Raw genomic sequence first — 19,623 nt, 5'->3', positions numbered from 1 at the left:
CTCCATCTGCCACAAGGCGTATAAATTACGGCGAGAACTTCGGCCATCGTTTTCTCAGAAATAGTCGAGTTTCTACGAATAAACAGCAACATGTGTTTGCTTATTTTCACTCCTCTTGCATTGAGCGAAGTTATTGGAGAATCTGGTGATGGCACTTACCGTGTCCCCTCGTCAGACTATGTTAACAACTACGATGTTAATCTTGTTGTTGAACGCGCTAAATACACACACACTCACACTCCTCAAAATAATCTGTTAGCGACCTCGGTTTCAAAAGTTAAATAGTTGCTCATAACATGGAATAATTTAGTCTCTGCTGCACCATAAACTGTGGAAGGGTGCTGGACTGGGTATAAAAAAAAGATAAAATGAGGTTTTTATTTATTTATTTGGTTGTAATAAATAAGTGAATGCGTGTTGAGCATCTAGTGGACGAGACCAAGAGCACGGGCGCCATACCCGTAGCTGAGGGCAGAGGAGGCATACCCAGCGTATCCGTAGCTCAGTGCTGGAGCGGCGGCGGCGTAGCGGGCGATGCCGATGGCGGGGGCGGCGATGGCCCGTGCGTACCCCAGGCTGGGGGCGGCGAGGGCACCGGCGTATCCCAGGGAGGCAGCTCCGTAGCGGGCGTAGCCCAGAGCGGGAGCTCCGTAGCGTGCGTAGCCCAGGGCGGGGGCGGCGTAGGCGGCGGGGGCGGCCAAGACACGGGCCGTCTGTGACACTCTGTACGTGTTGGCAATGGAAGACGCTGCAGGAACGGCTGCAGCCAGAGCTGGTGCGGCTGCGATGGCAGGGGCGGCGGCGACTGCGGGGGCGGCGTAGGCGGCGGGGGCGGCGTAGGCGGCGGGGGCGGCCAGGACGCGGGCGGTCTGCGATATTCTGTAGGTGTTGGCAATGGAAGACGCTGCAGGAACGGCTGCAGCCAAAGCGGGGGCGGCAGCGATGGCCGGAGCAGCGGCGATGGCAGGGGCGGCGGCGACTGCGGGGGCTGCGTAGGCGGCGGGGGCGGCCAGGACGCGGGCGGTCTGCGATATTCTGTAGGTGTTGGCAATGGAAGACGCTGCAGGAACGGCTGCAGCCAAAGCGGGGGCGGCAGCTATGGCCGGAGCAGCGGCGATGGCAGGGGCGGCGGCGACTGCAGGGGCGGCGTAGGTGGCGGGGGCGGCCAGGACGCGGGCGGTCTGCGATATTCTGTAGGTGTTGGCAATGGAAGACGCTGCAGGAACGGCTGCAGCCAAAGCTGGGGCGGCAGCTATAGCCGGGGCGGCAGCGATGGCAGGAGCGGCAGCGATGGCTGGGGCGGCGGCGACTGCGGGGGCGGCGTAAGCGGCGGGGGCCGCAAGGACGCGGGCGGTCTGCGATATTCTGTACGTGTTGGCAATGGAAGATGCTGCAGGGACAGCAGCAGCGATGGCGGGTGCGGCGAGTGCGGGGGCGGCGATAGCACCGGCGTAGCCGATGGCGGGGGCGGCAGCGATGGCAGGTGCCGCGTAGGCTGCGGGGGCAGCAGCGAGGACGCGTGCGGTCTGGGACACCCTGTAGGTGTTGGCAATGGAGGACGCCGCCGGGACGGCCGCGATGGCGGGGGCGGCGTAGCCTCCCAGGTACCCGGCCGAGGCGGCGGCCAACAATGCTGATAGGACGACCTGCACATACGTAATAGTCAATACCACCGTTATACCTAAGTTACAGCAGTAACTACATAGTCAGTTAAAAAATACAAGAATATATATGTTTTTACTTTTGATGCTGAGCTATGACACTGTGACGTAAATAGCATTTTATTTGCTTCTAAACTGGAGGGGTAGATTTATATTTCGGAATAATTTATTGTTCCATAAGGCAACTTTCAGCCCACTGAACATTCATCATTATATAGTGATTGTTGACAAGTTCTGTATATATTAATGCATTCTGTAAAAGTTGAAAGTTGTTCACAAAACAGTAAGAAATGTTATGAAGCGATTCTTCCCAAACCAAGCCGTATGTCAGAAGATCAATAAACCAGTGTCTCTCAGCACAGGCACAAGGGCTGATTCGAAACAGTGGAATTTGCTTTGATTCTCGAATCATTCATGCATTCCTTCGATAAAGACAGAAGCTGAGGCAATGAATTAAAATTTGCACTATCGTCAGGACATGAACCTAGATCTACTGAATATTACGCATATGTGCTAACCACTACACCACCGTAGCATTGTGGCTACAATACTGCAAGGACTGGCTTCCCCAACACAAACTTCAATTCACATCTTCAGCCAATTTTTCTCTTCTTAAATCGTTAGTATTGTCGAGACTCTCGGACAGTCTCCTATTCTCCTTCTTAAATTGGGTCATGAAGAAGAGCTTTCCGATATTCGGAATAACTCAAGTTAGAGAACTACAGACAGAAGCAGCCACTACTAAATACTTTTGAAAGATATACAAGGAACTAATTATGACTAGCACTAATCTATTCATACAGATAATTACGTGAATATTTCCTAGAAGGATGTATACACGGTGATTATAATTAAAGTTAAACTTTCAAAACGCTGTAGAAATAACACCACTGGTCAGAATGACGTCAAATTGTCCCAGAATGTTATCGGAGAAGAGGGAAAACGTATGGCAGAAGAAAAGAAATAGTGTGAAAATTTATCAATAAATGGCGCTGTATGTGTCAGAATACGTAAATGAAAACACCTGTCATGCGCACGACCCATTGAAGTTGGTATGAACACGCCGGGTACACGGCTTTTCCTCTTTTCGCGTCTGCGACATTCGCTATGACTGTCTCAATGCAGAACCGCGCTCTGCTTGTAAGGCTATATTACAAGAATGATGACTCTGCACACGTCGCTCTGCAGAAGTTCCGGACACTGAAGGGTTTGAAAAAATGCGTTGGTCCGATGACTGCCATGGGTCTGGAGAAAATTATTCGGAAATTCGACAAGACGGGCTCTTTTGATGTGCATATGGTAGAGGGAGGAAACGAATGGATCCGACGTCGGTGGAAGCAGTAGCCATAGCAATGCAAGAGGAGACGAGTGGTGGTGTGCTAATGTGTAGCGCATGGAGAATTGCCCCGACATTGGACATACTAGTGAGCACGGTGCGTAAAATGCTACGAAACTTCATTTTTTGCTATCCATTCAAAATTACCCATGTGCACAAGTTGCTTCCTGTTGACCTGCCAGCAAGAGAGAGACCTTTGCTTTAGAATTTCTTGCTCGCATCGAAGTGGACAATAATTGGCCGGGGAAGATTTTGTGGACAGACGAAGCCCGTTACCATCTGATAGGATATGTTAGTACACAGAATTGTAATATGGGAAACGGAAAATTAACACGCAAATCAACCAGTACCACTTCGTCCTGAAAAGGTCACTGTGTGGTGTGGGTTTACGGCATAATTTATCATAGGGCCATATTTTGTCGAAGAGGCAGGTGATTCCAGTCCTGTTACCTGTACCGTCACTGCTAAAGCGCTATGACTGTTCTGCGCAACAGCGTCACTGCAGCTCTTCAACAGCAAGATGGCGCACCTCCCCACATTGCAGATCCAGTTAATTAGCTGCTGAAGAGCCATTTCGGAAATGCTACAATTATCAGCCGCCATTTCCTTACAGTCTAGCCTTCCCGATCACCTGATCTTAATCCGTGTGACTTGTGGCTGTATGGCTATCTGAAAGATGTGTTCAGTGTTCCGATTGCAAACTTAGCTGCATTGAAGGCACGCATTGCGCAACACATTCTGAATGTAACCTGGAAACACTTCAGTCAGTTGTGGAACATGCTGTTTCTCGATTTCAACTTGTAGAAAACTGTGGACAGCATACTGAACATGTTTTGCGCTAGTCGGAGGGAAATTAATACAGAGCATATTTGATTTTGATTCATGTTTTTTATGCGGTTTTTGGCATCAGTACAGTTAAAAACCGATGTGATTAATGCGATTTTTGGCCTCAGGACAATTAAACACCGATGAAAGTGATGCTTTTCATGGAGTTTTTGGCCTCAGGACAATTAAAAACCGATTTTTCCATCCGGTGTCATATGACCTTAGCGTGGTGGATGGGTTTACGCAACTAACAGTATCATACCTGTATACTCATGCACACTAAGTAATACAGTTTAACATCAAACGTACACCTTAGGCATTGTTGTCTGATTCATTTGTCATTTGTAGTCGACTACTATTAAATTATGATGCTGACAGCGCCATCTATTGCTACATTTTGTAACAATTTCTTTCTTTCTGTCATACGTTTTCATTTACATGCTTTCGTGAAAACACCATTTAAATTATGAAACAGTCGTACAAAAAAGTAGGCATAATGTACAAAGCTACAACTACAGTATCTAAATTAAGAAACATGAGCCAGGACCCTCCCTGCACGCTGGGCGCATTTTCTTCGCGTGCTTACAATCCGATTTTGTAAACATCACTACGACCTCTACAGACGGCTGCTTTTTTCGCATATAAGAGTTCGGGCTTCGTCGTTGAAAACTGCCCTGCTAGGTGTCAAGGGCTTCCTTAAAAAAACTGATTCGACTGTACGAGTGTCTTAGTAGTAAGGAATAAATGTGTTAAAACTTCCCGGATAATGAGGCAATTTTTCACTCATCTCCATGTTTATGACGTAATATTTCTTGAACTATCTGTTGTAGAATGATCTACTTGTGTACATTCGTCGGCATACGTGGATGTTGTCTGAAAAATTTATTGAGAATAAGAGTTAAAAGAAAAGGAGAAACAAATTTAAATGTCATGCACAATGAGGAAGTTTTTCTCACATCTCAGTGTTTGTGACGTCATATCTCCTGAAATATGTCAGATAGGTGGTTCTTACCCTCACAGCGATCGTTATCGGACAGTAAATGACGTGTATACCCAGTCTGGCTGAAATCGGTACAGTGGTTTTGTTGGAGAATGGAATATTCACACACACACACACACACACATTCATTTTCATAATATCTATGGATATAGTAGGAACTTCAAGATTCACTTAAGTCAGATATTAAGATTTACAGATGACGTTCCTGAGCTCAAATATTCTGATGAATATTACGAAGAATGACCAATGATGTATTCTTTGACTTTGTTGTTGAATATTTGGAAGGAGGGGTTTCAATTTCTTGTTTGACATTTTTATGCAACGCTTTATGGGCTTTTGCACCAGAGTGTAAAACTCGTTCCTGAACCCTGTATGCCAATGTCTAGTTTACACTGCAATTATTTTTACTGCTAGTACTGTAGTTGTGAATTGCAGCGTTCATCCAACATCACTCGTGTTACTAACAACAGGCACCATTAGTACAGCAAGTATATTTATTGCCGTGGGGGATTAGCCGAGCGGTCTAAGGCGCTGCAATCATGGACTGCTCGGCTGGTCCCGGAGGAGGTTCGAGTCCTCCCTCGGGCATGGGTGTGTGTGTTTGTCTTTAGGATAATTTAGGATAAGTAGTGTGTAAGCTTAAGGACTGATGACCATAGCATTTAAGTCCCATAAGATTTCACACACATTTGAACATTTTGCAGGAGCTTCGGAAGTTGATCGATTATCAATTAGAATATTCCTACCGCGTGATTCTCTAAATTAATACTTTTCGGATTTAGCAGCATTTTCCCAGGAGGCTATGGCATAATACAGGACTGAGTGGAAGTTTGTCAAACATGGGAGAACTTGGCTTTTTAGTTGACTTATCGACGAGCTGGTGCTATCTCAGAGCTCAGTTTATTATCCGTCTGCGCGACTAAGAACTTCATACACGAAGCCACATCTGGTGTGTGCCCATTGATTACTGGTACCTATGATTCACTTTGATTTGCATAGCAAGCCCAACATTACGACTGTTGATCTGCACATTACTGCTTTCATGAAGGACTATCTTGCAAAATTCAAAACTACACAATGCTTCGTTAATTTCGTCACATCTACAGTACAGTTAGTCTAACTATGACGAGAAACGCCCACATAAACAAAACCCAGCATGGTAAAGATTGTGCTAACCAAGGGAACCGTTAGGGAAACGGATTCTCCCAACTTGTGCAGAAGCAATCATTACCATTGCTGTGGCACTCCTTCAATGGAATTTTTTATTTTTTTACCTATGATCACTTTTTACACAAAAGAATGACTGGAAATTTTTCTCATAAATGCAATCTGAGAAAATGAACATTTTTATGAGAGTACTGATTACTGTTCTTCTACTGGCATTAAACTTCGTATCAACATTGCAAAACAACACTCACTTTATAACAGAACGCTGCAGCGAATATGTTTGATAGTGTGCAGTTCTCCATACTCGTGGAAATTTTGCGTCCCCCAACCATTGATAACACAACACGCTTTCTTAACAATCACAATGTTTTGTTACTCCTTGTTTAGCAGTTTATTTACATTTCCAGGTTACTGAAAATTAAACATAAAATTTAATTTTCACTCTCCATTTGTACCTATTTTCCCATAAATTTTCTTACATATTTGTTCTACTAATTAAAGTCCGGATTCCCTCCTTTCTTGCTTCGTGATGCTCTTCGTTCCGTGGTTCCGCATGCAATCTCTCCTCTGTCATCTCTTCATACGTTCACACCATTGGTTTTTCCTCCACAAAATCAAAAATCTAACTTGCGATAGCCATTTTCTTCCTGATGAATTCACCTCGGACGCTTCCATCTGCATAGCTCTGCAGACCATCTCCATAAGTACGTCTCAGTTGCCATCACTATTTCCATTAATTGGGATTTAACTCCTCATACTTCTGATTCATATGTCAAAGTGTTTCTAATAATTGTTTTGAAGGTTACTTCTTTTGTTTCCATTATAAAGTGTTGATCCAATTATATACCATTTAATGTTGCAATAGTGAACTTTCCAGCATCCAACCTTCATTTAATTTTCTTATCTTGTTTATCACCTGTTGTGAGTTTTACTCAAAGATGGTGGCACTCGTCAGTGTGTGCAGTCGTTCCCATCCTTCTTCCAGCGTCAAATGTTTGTTGTTTTTTTTATCCTGTAAGCATGTAACTTTTTTATTCATTTTGAGAGGAAAACCACTGTTTTTATTTCTCTCTGATAATTTCCTTTTTATGTCTGGTTCATAATTAGCTGGTCGTCGCCAAATTCTAAAGAATATAAAGTTTGTATCCAAAACTTTTTCCGTGCTTTCTGTCAAAAATTCTATAAATTATTTTTCCCAAGACTGGTCACTAATGGACCCAATGTGTTGTCCCTCTTTTGAATTTTTCCTCAATATTTTCAGTATCCTCCATCCTTTTGAGCTAATAAAAATGTAACTGTACATAAAATTTAATATCTGAAAGGAAGTAAATCATCCATAGGCAGAAAAATACGAGGGGGAGTTGTAAAACAGGTTTCCCCTGTCGACCGTGGGCAAAGTTATGTGATATGGGCAAAAGACGACACGGCAGGTGAACGCGCACATGCAAGACACGGATACACCATTGGGTAGAGGTCGACCGCCATCAAGCAGATGGTACTGTCGCAGTGCCTGCGCAAAGAGGAGGCCAGCCGCTGTCTTTCCCCGGAGCTGTGGAGAGAAGGTGCGTTTTGGAGTCGTGGTCACAGGCGGAAATGAGAGCTGTTATCCGCTATGAATGGTCACGTGGAGTATTAGGCACAGAAATTCATAACCGCCTTGTTGAGGTGTATGGGTCAGGTGTGATGTCGAGGCGAATGGTGCGGAGATGGTGCCAACAAGTCAGTGATGGACGTCAGCAAGTGCAGGACATACCGAGACCTGGAAAGACGCGCACGACCACTACAGATTCAAATGTCAGGAAGATGGATGACACGATAAAAGCGAACCGACGTATCACCATCGATTGAGTTAGAAACAGAACTTGCTTGGAATCGGACATGAGCGAGCTCACAAGATCATCGACGACATTCTTCGATATAGGAAGGTCTCAGCACGATGGATGCCCCGCCAATTGACCCGGACACACATGGAACAACGCATGGCGTTAAGCCTGGGACAGCTCGTGCGTTACCATGAAGCAGGCAATGACCTTCTGTTTCGGATTGTGACGGGGGATGAAACGTGGGTCCACCACTACACTCCCGAATCGAAGGCCGCATCCATGGAGTGGAAACATCCGTCATCACCTTTCCGAAAGAGGTTCAAAAGCACTCCGTCTGCATGTAAAGTGCTACTCACCGTTCTCTGGGACGCCAAAGGAGTTCTGCTACTGGAATTTCTGGAGGTTGCAACCATCAATGCTGCGCGGTACTGTGCCACTCTGTCGAAATTGAAAGAGGTGATTCGGAAAAATCGGCTTGGCCTTCTCAGATCTGGCGTTCTGCTGTTTGATGACAATGTGAGACCACACACGGCGACGGCAACGCAAAACTATATGGCAGCTCTTGGTTGGGAGCGCCTACACCATCCGCCTTACAATCCGGATCTCGCACCAAGAGACTTCCATCTGTTTCCTGCTTTGAAGAAGATTCTCGGCGGAAGGTGCTTTTTCAGCAATGCTGACGCCAAACAAGTCGTTCAACGCTTCCTCCGTACGCAACGCCCAGATTTTTTTTCTGGAAGGCTTTTTGAAGCTTATAAAGCGGTATGACAAATTTCTCAATGCACTCGGAAATTATATAGAAAAATAAAGATATGTCTTATCTTTAACGTCTCATTCTCTTTTTCATCCTTTCACACACAACTCAGACCACAGTCGACAGGGGAAACTTATTTTCCAACTCCCCCTCGTATTTAACAACACTAAAATAATAATTGCTCACACTCAAGTTTACAGATTATGTACCCACACGTTATACAATTGACGAGAATTGTTGATTTGTTTTAACACACAACCATAGATGAGGTCTCCACTGTGGACTTTACCCTACACGTTCTCCATTGACTATGGAACCCAAGTAGAAATTAAATAGGAACAAAAAAACCTGGAAAGTCTCAGGTGCTTGTACAACATATAACAAAAATGTTGGAAGGTGCGGCAAAATTTTATGTACGGCTGTAATGCATGCAGTGTGACTGACAGCTGTCTCTTTGTAAAGTTGCTATGAGCGTAAGGCGTTGTTGTAAAGTGTAAACTTTTTGTATTAATAATTAAACTAAATATTAATTTTTGAGCATTCGTCCCTGCTCTCTAAGTGCTAAGTTCATTATCATCTATCGTTGGTAAAATGTTGGCCCAGTAGGGTTGGCGCACCTCAAATATTTGATCCGATACCTACATGGAAAAAATAAAATACTGGTTAAATGTTTATCCAGGATTAATTTTACAGACCAGCTGTACTTCTTTTCAAATGGGTTGATGAACTTTGGTGATTAGAGCAATATAAATTACATTTATAGTTTGTAGCTTTTATAGTTAAGCCGAGTTCATTACTAACAACTATAATCTTCACAGTTAGAAATGGTTTTATTAGGAGATTGTTTCATAATACTGTTCTTCTCAAAACGTTTCACTGCTAATGGGATTAACTTTCAGCAAGTCTGCCGATTTTTAAACTTCTCCTAATAACATGATAACAACCACCTCCAGTTTAATCAGTGAGGGCTACAGAAACACTGTCGTCTGTGAAAGTAACTGGGATATAACCTTGACTCAATGAGTGGTGGAATTAGTCTGACCTGTATACCGTTTCCTATACCTGTTTCTCTTCGGTGAAGGTTCAAAACCCTCTGAGCATTTTCTATGATTAGTTAACCTTCTTTGTTTCACAACTAAGCCTACATACATAGTCCGCATGCATTGTACAATCCAAAGAAGAGGATTATTTGTAAAAAATATAGCCATTCCCTTTTCTGAACGAAGTTCCTTTTTGCAATGGAGTGTGTGCTGATTTAAAAATTCTTGGCAGATTAAAACTGTGTGCTCACTCTGATCTTGAACCTGGCATTCACAGACACACGCTCAATCGACTGATCCATCCAGGTGAAGTATACACCGAATAACATGACCAGCAGACATGCAGTTGGTTGGACCAGTGTTTGTAGAGCAGTAGTGGTGGGGGTAGCGGGAAGGCCCCTGTAGGGAAAATGGCAAGCGCTCGTTTTAAACAGAAGCACATGCTCGCATTTTTTGTAAATATTGAACGGCATCTCTCCACACCCGTACTTGCGTGACGACCATTCAGAATCCCTGTCTTCACTACTTTGGTTATCATCTAAAAAGAACTCCACTGAAAATGCTCGTAAAGCAGCGATTTATTTTTGCCTAAATTGTTAACCATTTTTAACTTTCATAGATGTGTCATAAGCGGCGAATTTTGAGCGAATTCCAAATTTCTTTTGTTGCTGTGTTAAAATTTGCTCCTTTTGCCAAAACATAGCTGAGTTTACATGTACAGACGCAATTGTGAGAGGATTCTGAAACAGTGGTTTATTAAGTGAGGAACTGAGGAAAAGTAAGATCAATAGCTTTTGAAAAAGCAGATACTTAGCACAAAAATAAAAGTGTAATATCTTCACTTGTGTTGTTCCAAAACCTATAGCGTTTCTCGATTCCCCAGCTATTGATAGCCGATAAAAATTACTTTCTTTCATCGAAAAAGTCTGTAGTTGTGGAATAATGAGGAAAATGAAGTTTTTCGTAATAACAACATGGTAAAATACCATCCTCTTTCCATTCTACTATTTGCCAAAATCACATTTCTATACCTAAAACCGTTTATGAAATACGAGGAATGTTGTGGATATTTCACTCTGGCCTTATCACTGGTACGCGCGATCTCAAATAGATGTGCTACATCAAATCAGTTTTCTCGAAATCGGTGACAGATAGAGACCTCCACCCAAGTCTAAAGAAGAATTAGATATTTTAGGTAAATTTCATAGACATAAAACATGTTATGTGATATGCGCCAAATGCAAAATCATGTTGTTTTGTGGTCTTCAGTCCTGAGACGGGATTGATGCAGCTCTCCATGCTACTCTATCCTGTGCAAGATTCTTCATCTCCCAGTACTTACTTACTACAACGTACACCTTCTGAATCTGCTTAGTGTATTCATCTCTTGGTCTCCCTCTACGATTTTTACCCTCCACGCTGCCCTCCAATGCTAAATTTGTGATCCCTTGATGCCTCAGAACATGTCATACCAACCGGTCCCTTCTTCTTGTCGTGCCACAAACTCCTCTTCTCCCCAATCCGATTCAATACCTCCTCATTAGTTATGTGATCTAATCTTCAGCATTCTTCTGTAGCACCACATTTCGAAAGTTTCTATTCTCTTCTTGTCCAAACTATTTATCGTCCGTGTTTCACTTCCATACATGGCTACAATCCATACAAATACTTTCAGAAACGACTTCGTGACACACAAATCTATACTCGATGTTAACAAATTTCTCTTCTTCAGAAACGCTTTCCTTGCCATTGCCAGTCTACATTTTATATCCTCTCTAATTCGACTGCCGGCCAGTGTAGCCGAGCGGTTCTAGGCGCTACAGTCTGGAACCGCGCGACCGCTACGGTCGCAGGTTCGAATCCTGCATCGGGCATGGATGTGTGTGATGTCCTTAGGTTAGTTAGGTTTAAATAGTTCTAAGTTCTAGGAGACTGATGACCTCAGAAGTTAAGTCCCATAGCGCTCAGAGCCATTTGATCCATATCTACTTCGACTATCATCAGTTATTTTGCTTCCCAAATAGCAAAACTCCTTTACAACTTATGTGTCTCATTTCCTAATCTAATTCCCTCAGCATCACCTGACTTAATTCGACTACATTCCATTATCCTCGTTTTGCTTTTATTGATGTTCACCTTATATCCTCCTTTCAAGACACTGTCCACCCCGTTCAACTGCTCTTCCAAGTCCTTTGCTGTCTGTGACAGAATCACAATGTCACCGGCGAACCTCAAAGTTTTTATTTCTTCTCCATGGATTTTAATACCTACTCCGAATTTTTCTTTTGTTTCCTTTACTGCTTGCTCAATATACAGATTGAATAACATCGGGGATAGGCTACAATCCTGTCTCACTCCCTTCCCAACCACTGCTTCCCTTTCATGCCCGTCGACTCTTATAACTGCCATCTGGTTTATGTACAAATTGTAAATAGCCTTTCGCTCGCTGTATTTTACCCCTGCCACCTTTAGAATTTGAAAGAGAGTATTCCAGTCAACATTGTCAAAATGCCTCATCTGACCACTATTTCTTATTGTAAAGTTTCTCGAATTTCGCATAGGGTCTTACTTGCATGCAAATACCACAATAACTATGACCATTAACGAAATGATGGGCACATCATCCTGGAGCTGACTTATAAAGTTATAAGTATAGCAAAAATTAAATTTTTTATGTCAAATGGTTTCGGGAAAATCGTTTGAGAAAGAGTGAAGGGCGTGTGCCTCAAATGTGAAAAAGCGGACTTCCGAACAAACGGACGACCTCGCACTGCGCTCTGCATTGGTCAGCGTATGCTGCGCGGACTCTACAATACGTGGCCAGCCCCCGCAGCCTTAATTTCATCAGGACTTGTCGCCTACCTATTACAGGGTATCTCTTCCAGGATTTCTCATCCTGCAAGTTACACAAGGGACCTCTGAAGTTTGGAAGGGAAGAGAAACGTTCTGGTGTAAGTAATGCTGTGAAGGCGTGTAGTGATTCGTGCCCTAATAGCGCAACTAGCAGAGCACTTACTCGCGAAAGGTGTTGGTTCTGGGTTTGACTGACGGTCCGCCACAAAGTTTTAATATACTAGGAATTTTGCTCTTCTTTCCTATTCTTGGAACGAGGGGGAAATGATTGCCTGTACATCTCCCTTATGTTGTCCTTACTATTCTCACACGAGTCAGCATTCGAGGTAATCGAATCGTTCTGCAGTCTGTCGCAAATACCGGTTCCCTCAACTTCCTCAGTAGAGGTACCCGCAGAGAGTCGTCTTCTTCCGTGCAATGTGTCCCATCTTAGCATAGCCGCAACACTCTTGAAATTTTATAACCGACCTAGATCCAGGAGCCACTATTGAGGAGGCAACGTTTGAGTGTAAAATAATATTTAGCAGAAAAAAATAAACGTTTCTAAATGAGCGTCCGGAGTATGTACAACTATGCTTCTGCTATCGGAGTCAACTTCAACAAGAAATCTGGCCCTGTGATATCATCATGGTCTCAGATTATTCAGCGTATACGTTATCATCCTGCAGAAGAACATCTGAAATAGTCGTTAAAACTATGGAATATTTTATGCCACTTCTATGTAAATCGACAAGAATTTTATCGAAATTTCGAAGAGTGGTATCTACAAGGTGACTTCAAAACGTAATTTGCACATTGTTATGGCAGGTCAAGTAGCTTTCATTGAATGCTGCACTGCACAGAAAATGGGATTATTTTTCAACATAGTCATCAAATGTCTGTAAACAACGGCCGAAACGTTCCATCAGTTGTTCAGTTTCTCAGTACAGAAATCCGCTCATTGATAACGTAGCCATTAGAAAACCTCTGAGTCACCATCTTCAAGGCTGGAAAGTTTCTTTTCCTCCGGATGTTCTTCCATCTTGAGGAAAAGATGGGTATCGTATGGTAGCAAATCTGGACTTCCCAAGCAACAGCGACATTGTTCTTAGTCCATTGTACCAAAACGTCACGGTGAATCTGTATGCAGTTTAGACATTTGCCAACGAAATTCGTAATGTCCCACATAATTTGGAGTACGTGTCCAGTTGTCGCACAATTTCAATCGCCCACTGTGATGCTCTTGTTATCTTTACCACAGCAGAATTATGGTAGCAGGGAACCCGGAATAAACTAACCTATGACAATGCGCCATTTTCATTGCGCAATGGTCTTATTAGTCTGGGACAACATGTGCAGCTTACTTCCAGAAGTCTGTAGGTATCTGTTGCTCTGTGTGTCCACTGATTTGACATGAAGACGCTGGATCTTTAATCACAAGTCGATGGTTTGATATCCGATATGAATATCGCCTTTAAGAATACATTTTCGTAGTTCCTGTTCTGGAGACCTATTTCAAACCAATGGCCCTAAAAGGCTTCGATGAACGTCACAGATAAGATGGAAATCTCGTAGTGAACACTGGACGGCGATGCCATCACCGCTGCGGCTTACTGCGCGGTCGGTGGGAACAGCCAGTCCAGGTCCCAGCTTGCGGCAGCGATGCAGCGCACAGAGGTGACAGCGCCAGCACTTACCAGAGTGTGCATGTTGTCGGCTGGTGATGCAAGTGTGACCTGCCCTACGCAGCTGCGGGTATATATAGCAAACAGCCGCGCGTCCGACGGCCCAGGCACCCCCTTCCCCTCTGAGAAGCCAAAGAGCGCGGACTGGTTTCCAAAGTGTCGCGCAGCCACAGTAGATCCTGTCGGAGCAGCCACCTTTCGAGTAAGCACCCGTTGCTCAATGCACATAAACTCCGCTGCTTGATAGAAGTAAGTCACCTTTCTGTGTCCTTGAACTGAGAACTTCTCATGATGCAAAAGGTAAATTCTTGCCTTCTGGTCGTGAGAGCACCAAGAGCAGCAACGTTTTCCAAACCATGTTGCTGATACTCTTATATTTAAATGAAAATGGATACGATATCGACTGAATTAAAAACCAAATATTTCAATTAAAATAAGGCAATATTTTTGACTTGTCTGCATATGAGGAAGTGACGCTCAAGGCTTTTTTATTTCTACATCTACATAAACATCAACATACATACTCCGAAATCCACCATTTGGCATGCGGCGGAGGGAACTTTGTATCACTGCTAGGCATTCCTTTTCCTATTCCAAACACAAACTGTGAGGCGGGGGGGGAGGGGGGAGGGAATAAAATACTATCTATATGCCTCCGCTCGAGCCCTGATTTTTCTTATACCGTTTTCGCGGTCATTGTGCAAAATGTGTACAGCCGTAGAATCGTTCTGCAGTCATCCGAAAATATCTGTTCTATGATTTTTCTAGGCTTTCGTTGAAAGATAGTCGTCTTCCTCAAGATATTCCCATTTGAGTTCAGGGAACATTTCCGTAATATCTGTGTGTCGATAGAGCCACGCATGACAAATGCAGCTACTTTTAATCAGATCTGGGGGGAGGGGGTGTCACAAACACTCCAACAGTACTTCAAGACGTCATCGTACTACTGTTCTATACGCTGTGTCCTTCATAAAACAACCATACTTCCCTATGCAAAAGATGGCGGCAAGTGATGATAGCAGAGTATGTCAAACGTGCAATAAATAAGACATAAGTGTGATTTGTGGACTATGGTGTGTGAACATTTTTCATAGTGAATATGTTGACCTTACCAATAGTGAAGTGCCGGCCGCTGTGACCGAGCGGTTCTAGGAGCTTCAGTCCGGAACCGCACTGCTGCTGCGGTCGCAGGTTCGAATCCTGCCTCGGCCATGGACGTGTGTGATGTCCTTAGGTTAGTTAGGTTTAAGTAGTTCTAAGTCTAGGGGACTGATGACCTCAGATGTTAAGTCCCATAGTGCTTAGAACCATTTGAACCAATAGTGAAGTTCGTGTGGTAAATAGCTCAAAAGAACGAATTAAGTTCTGCTGTGGTGTATGTGAGCTTAGGTTAAACACCAAACTTTCAGAGGTCGCGCCTCCAGTGAAACTTCAGCAGTTTGTGAGTGGAACCAGCCTTATCAATAGCGAAAAAATGAAGGTAGGTGACGATACTGAAACTTATACTGAGTGCAAATGCTCTGATATTCTAGACAACTCGCGGAAACAACCTTGTGAACTATGTGGAACTGAACTCAAAGAAATAAGCGGTACTTGTAACGTAAACAATCTGAAAATACACTCGAGATTAATCATCTCAGTAGAAGATTTAACCAAAACAGTAAATCATCTGATAAAAGACAATCCGAAAATGAAAATGCATCTCGACACAGTGATGATCACAAATTCTAGGTTAGGAAATCTATTGTCACGCCTGATAAAATCATCTCGAAAAAAAGTCGAAAAGTGCAGAAAAACATTGCAATTACTCCTAAAAATGACCGATCTAAATGCTTAATTCAAATCAGGAACCGACTGTTGAGTTTGTAGCACACAGCTCTGATTCAAATATTCAAAAATCGAATAAGAGTACAACACACCTTCCACGAGTATTAGAAAAGAAACTGAGGATGGACAAGTAAACAACACTGCTTTCACTGTAGGAGGGTCAAAACACGTAAATAGTGATAATAAGCAGTCAAGAATCAATGGAGCAACGCAACATAGATCTGTGAACAATACTTTCCTTGACAAAACGAAAACTAAACAAGAAAATAACTTTGCGACTATGACAGAGCAACTTAACATATCGGAAAAAATTAATAAAAATAACGAACCTACAATCCCTGAAGTAACACAGAATCAACATGTGAACTTCCAACTTTTAACAAAACAAAAACTGACATCAGTAGTGACCAAAACACACCTCATGACTCTGTAAGATTTTTAGAAGCGATCCTTCACCAAATACAAATGCAGACTGGTGTGAGATTCATTAGAGGCAAAGAACGGATAGTTCTAGAGATAAGCAACTTTCATCCGCTACAGCAGAACAACAAACCAACTACATGCACGGACGCTGGACTCGAATTCGGGAGGACCACGGTTCAATCCCGCGTCCGGCCATCCTGATTTAGGTTTTCCGTGATTTCCCTAAATCGCTCAAGGCAAATGCCGGGATGGTTCCTTTGAAAGGGCACGGTCGACTTCCTTCCCTAACCCGATGAGACCGATAACCTCGCTGTTTGGTCTCTTCCCCATAAAACAACAACAACAACATGCACGAAATGACTCAGAATGTAAATGAAGAACCAAAAATACTATATAATATGGCCCTTAAGAAACGTGTAGAGAAAGGAAGACCAACATACCAATCATCTTCCATAGGTTCAGTCAGAAGTTCAAGTTTCAGGGACGAGCAAGGAGTGCTATTTGGAGAGAAAAGGGAATGTTTCCATTTAGGAAAAGTGAAAAATTCGCAGCGACTGAAAATGTAATCAGATTTCTGGAGAAGATCTGTCCAGCTTACAACAATTTTAAGTAGGGAAACTAGAAACTAGGGGTGTGAAGAACAGCTTCAAAATTGGTGTATACTTCCATCTAAAATATAATCTAATGGACACTGCCATAGCGCCAAAGAACGTTGTAATAAGGCGTTTTTTATTTCGGAGATCAAACAGTGCCCCAGTAAAATAGACTCTGAAATCAAACATCATGACCATGGGCTATGAGATAAAGAGAACATTAGTGGTAACACTAATATGCCATTAGTTATAGCGAGGGTGAATCACCAGTGCTTCATAATCAAGATGGACCTTTTCTCGTTCTTTGCAGTAGAAGTGAATCCAGATGTTTTATGTATCTGTGAGCACTAGTTGACTAAAGCAGAGGGTGACTATCACAAATCTATTGGGTTCATGGATTTGATAAATACATAGTATAGAACTACTGCAACTAACTATGGTGTGTCCTTGTATGCAAACAACAATCTTAGTGTAAAGAAAATTGATTTAAAAAAGTTTTGTACAGATGTGGATCTTGAACTAGCTGTAATAATGTTACCAAACATTGATCTCACTGTTATCTCTGCTTCTCATTCACCTGATGGTAACTTCGAAAACTTTATTGCACTGATAGATGACTGTTTATCTTACCTTACACGCCGTAAATCTAAACTCGCATTGTGTGGTGACTTGAAGATACACATAGGAAGTGGAATTACTAAAGAGAGGGTTTTCATGAACTTAATGAACAGCTATGGGTTGTTTGTAGCAAACTAGCTCTCATCAAGAGGTGTTGCCTGTTAGACACAGTTGTCACCAACCTCAGTACTTGGGAATATAATATCAGTGTAATTGAACTGATGATTGCAGACCACAGTGCGTAAGTAATGGAGCTTAGAATGGAGACCAAAAGTAAATTGCAATCAATCACATGGCACTCAAGTTAGACATTCAGTAAAGGGTTATCAAAGAAGAAGGATTTAATGACCTTAAAGTAGCACTGCCTAGTGTAAACTGGCAACAGAAACTTGCAGAAATCGGGTCCAATGACTCATTTGAATATCTGTTCCAAACCTTAAGAACAACATTTGATGACATTTTCTCAGAAATCCCCAAGAAAAACCCTGCAAGCAAGTCACAAGAAGGGGAAAATCCCATTAAAGGGAAGATATAGTATACGCCTGGGCTAAAGAAATTACAATGCACCACCAAAATATTCAGAGACCAAATGAAAATAGTCGTAGATCTTCCAACTAAAGACCTGCTTCACTGTAACTATTTAAGAGCAAAAAAAAATCTGCGGAGAGGTAGTGGAGGATACAAAAAAAAAAACACAATGAGACGTTCATTACAGTGGCTCATAATCCATGAAAAGCAGGGTGGAATCCGGTAAATGAGCACAAGATGAAGCCTAGTTCCGACTTTAATTCCGGTAGTCCTGATGACTCCAACCAGTATTTTGTTAGCGTAGTGCAAAGTACAGTACATGAAATTCCAGTTACAGGGTTAGATCTCCCAGCAAATATAAAAAATTAAAGCTGCACATATAAAAACTGGGAGGAAATACACCCTGAGGACCCTGTAAAAATAGTGAAGTCCTATAAGCGTTCAGAGAGTCGAGATCTATGGTATGCCCTACACAGTACTGAAGAAAATAATACCAGATCTTACTCAGCCACTAGCCAAAGTAATTAAAATGTGTTTATCTTCTAGTGTCTTCCAGTTATCCTGAAGGTGGCACGGACAGTAGCAGCCTACAAAAAAGGAGACCGATGCAAAGTGTCCAGCTTTAGACCTATTTCAATAATACCCATTCTTGCTAAAGTCACGGAGTCCGTAATAAACATCAGATGCAGAATTACTTGAAAACATTAAACTCTTCCAGGACAAAAATGGTTCAAATGGCTCTGAGCACTATGGGGCTTAACATCTATGGTCATCAGTCCCCTAGAACATAGAACTACTTAAACCTAACTAACCTAAGGACAGCACACAACACCCAGCCATCACGAGGCAGAGAAAATCCCTGACCCCGCCGGGAATCGAACCCGGGAACCCGGGCGTGGGAAGCGAGAACACTACCGCACGACCACGAGATGAGGGCATCTTCCAGGACACAGAGTATGGTTTTCGCAAGGGAAAGTCAACAGTTATAGCGGTACTGGACTTAATCACAAAGATAAGGTAGGCGTTTGAAGATAGAGAGCGTATGGCATTGACATTCTGCGACCTCAGCAAGGCATTTGATTGAATCTCGCACAAGATACTGATTAATAAGCTCAACTGTTATGGTACTGAAGATGCGGTCCTAGCTTCTCTTGAATCCTATCTTGAAAACCGAAGACAAATAGTATCAGTCAATGGAGCAACATCCCAAGAACACAAATTGGAGCATGGCGTACCCCTGGGATCCGTCATGGGACCTCTCTTGTTCCTTATCTATGTCAATAATATAGGTTGTATCTACGACATTCTACAGTTTGCTGGTGATACCACACCCTTTGCCAAAGGGAAAACGACTGAACAATCTCTGTTGGCAGCAGGCGTACTCTTTGAAAGCATTAAAGAGTGGTTCATCGAAAATAGAATGAAAATGAATCAAGAAAAAACACAACCATGATGTGCAATCTCAGCAATGTCGGCTGCTAGGATAACATGGAGGCTGTCAAACTACTAGG

General features: G+C 42.9%; 1 protein-coding gene across 1 annotated transcript in view; it reads right to left on the bottom strand.

Annotated features, from left to right (window-relative positions):
* Window positions 1-425: 425 nt before the first annotated feature.
* LOC126474563 (calphotin-like) overlaps window positions 426-19,623 on the bottom strand; it is a 29,481-nt gene continuing 10,283 nt past the window's right edge. Inside the window, exons 2-3 of the mRNA XM_050102039.1 lie at window positions 14,136-14,318; window positions 426-1,646 (exon numbers count right to left, since the gene is read on the bottom strand). Coding sequence (XP_049957996.1) covers window positions 426-1,646; window positions 14,136-14,318 — 1,404 coding nt within the window. The remainder of the gene's footprint in view (window positions 1,647-14,135; window positions 14,319-19,623) is intronic.

This window comes from Schistocerca serialis, chromosome 4 (genome assembly GCF_023864345.2).
Source record: "Schistocerca serialis cubense isolate TAMUIC-IGC-003099 chromosome 4, iqSchSeri2.2, whole genome shotgun sequence".
NCBI classification, from domain to species: domain Eukaryota; kingdom Metazoa; phylum Arthropoda; class Insecta; order Orthoptera; family Acrididae; genus Schistocerca; species Schistocerca serialis.
Note: the sequence above shows the minus strand (reverse complement) of the source record. Positions and strands in the feature narration are given on the sequence as shown.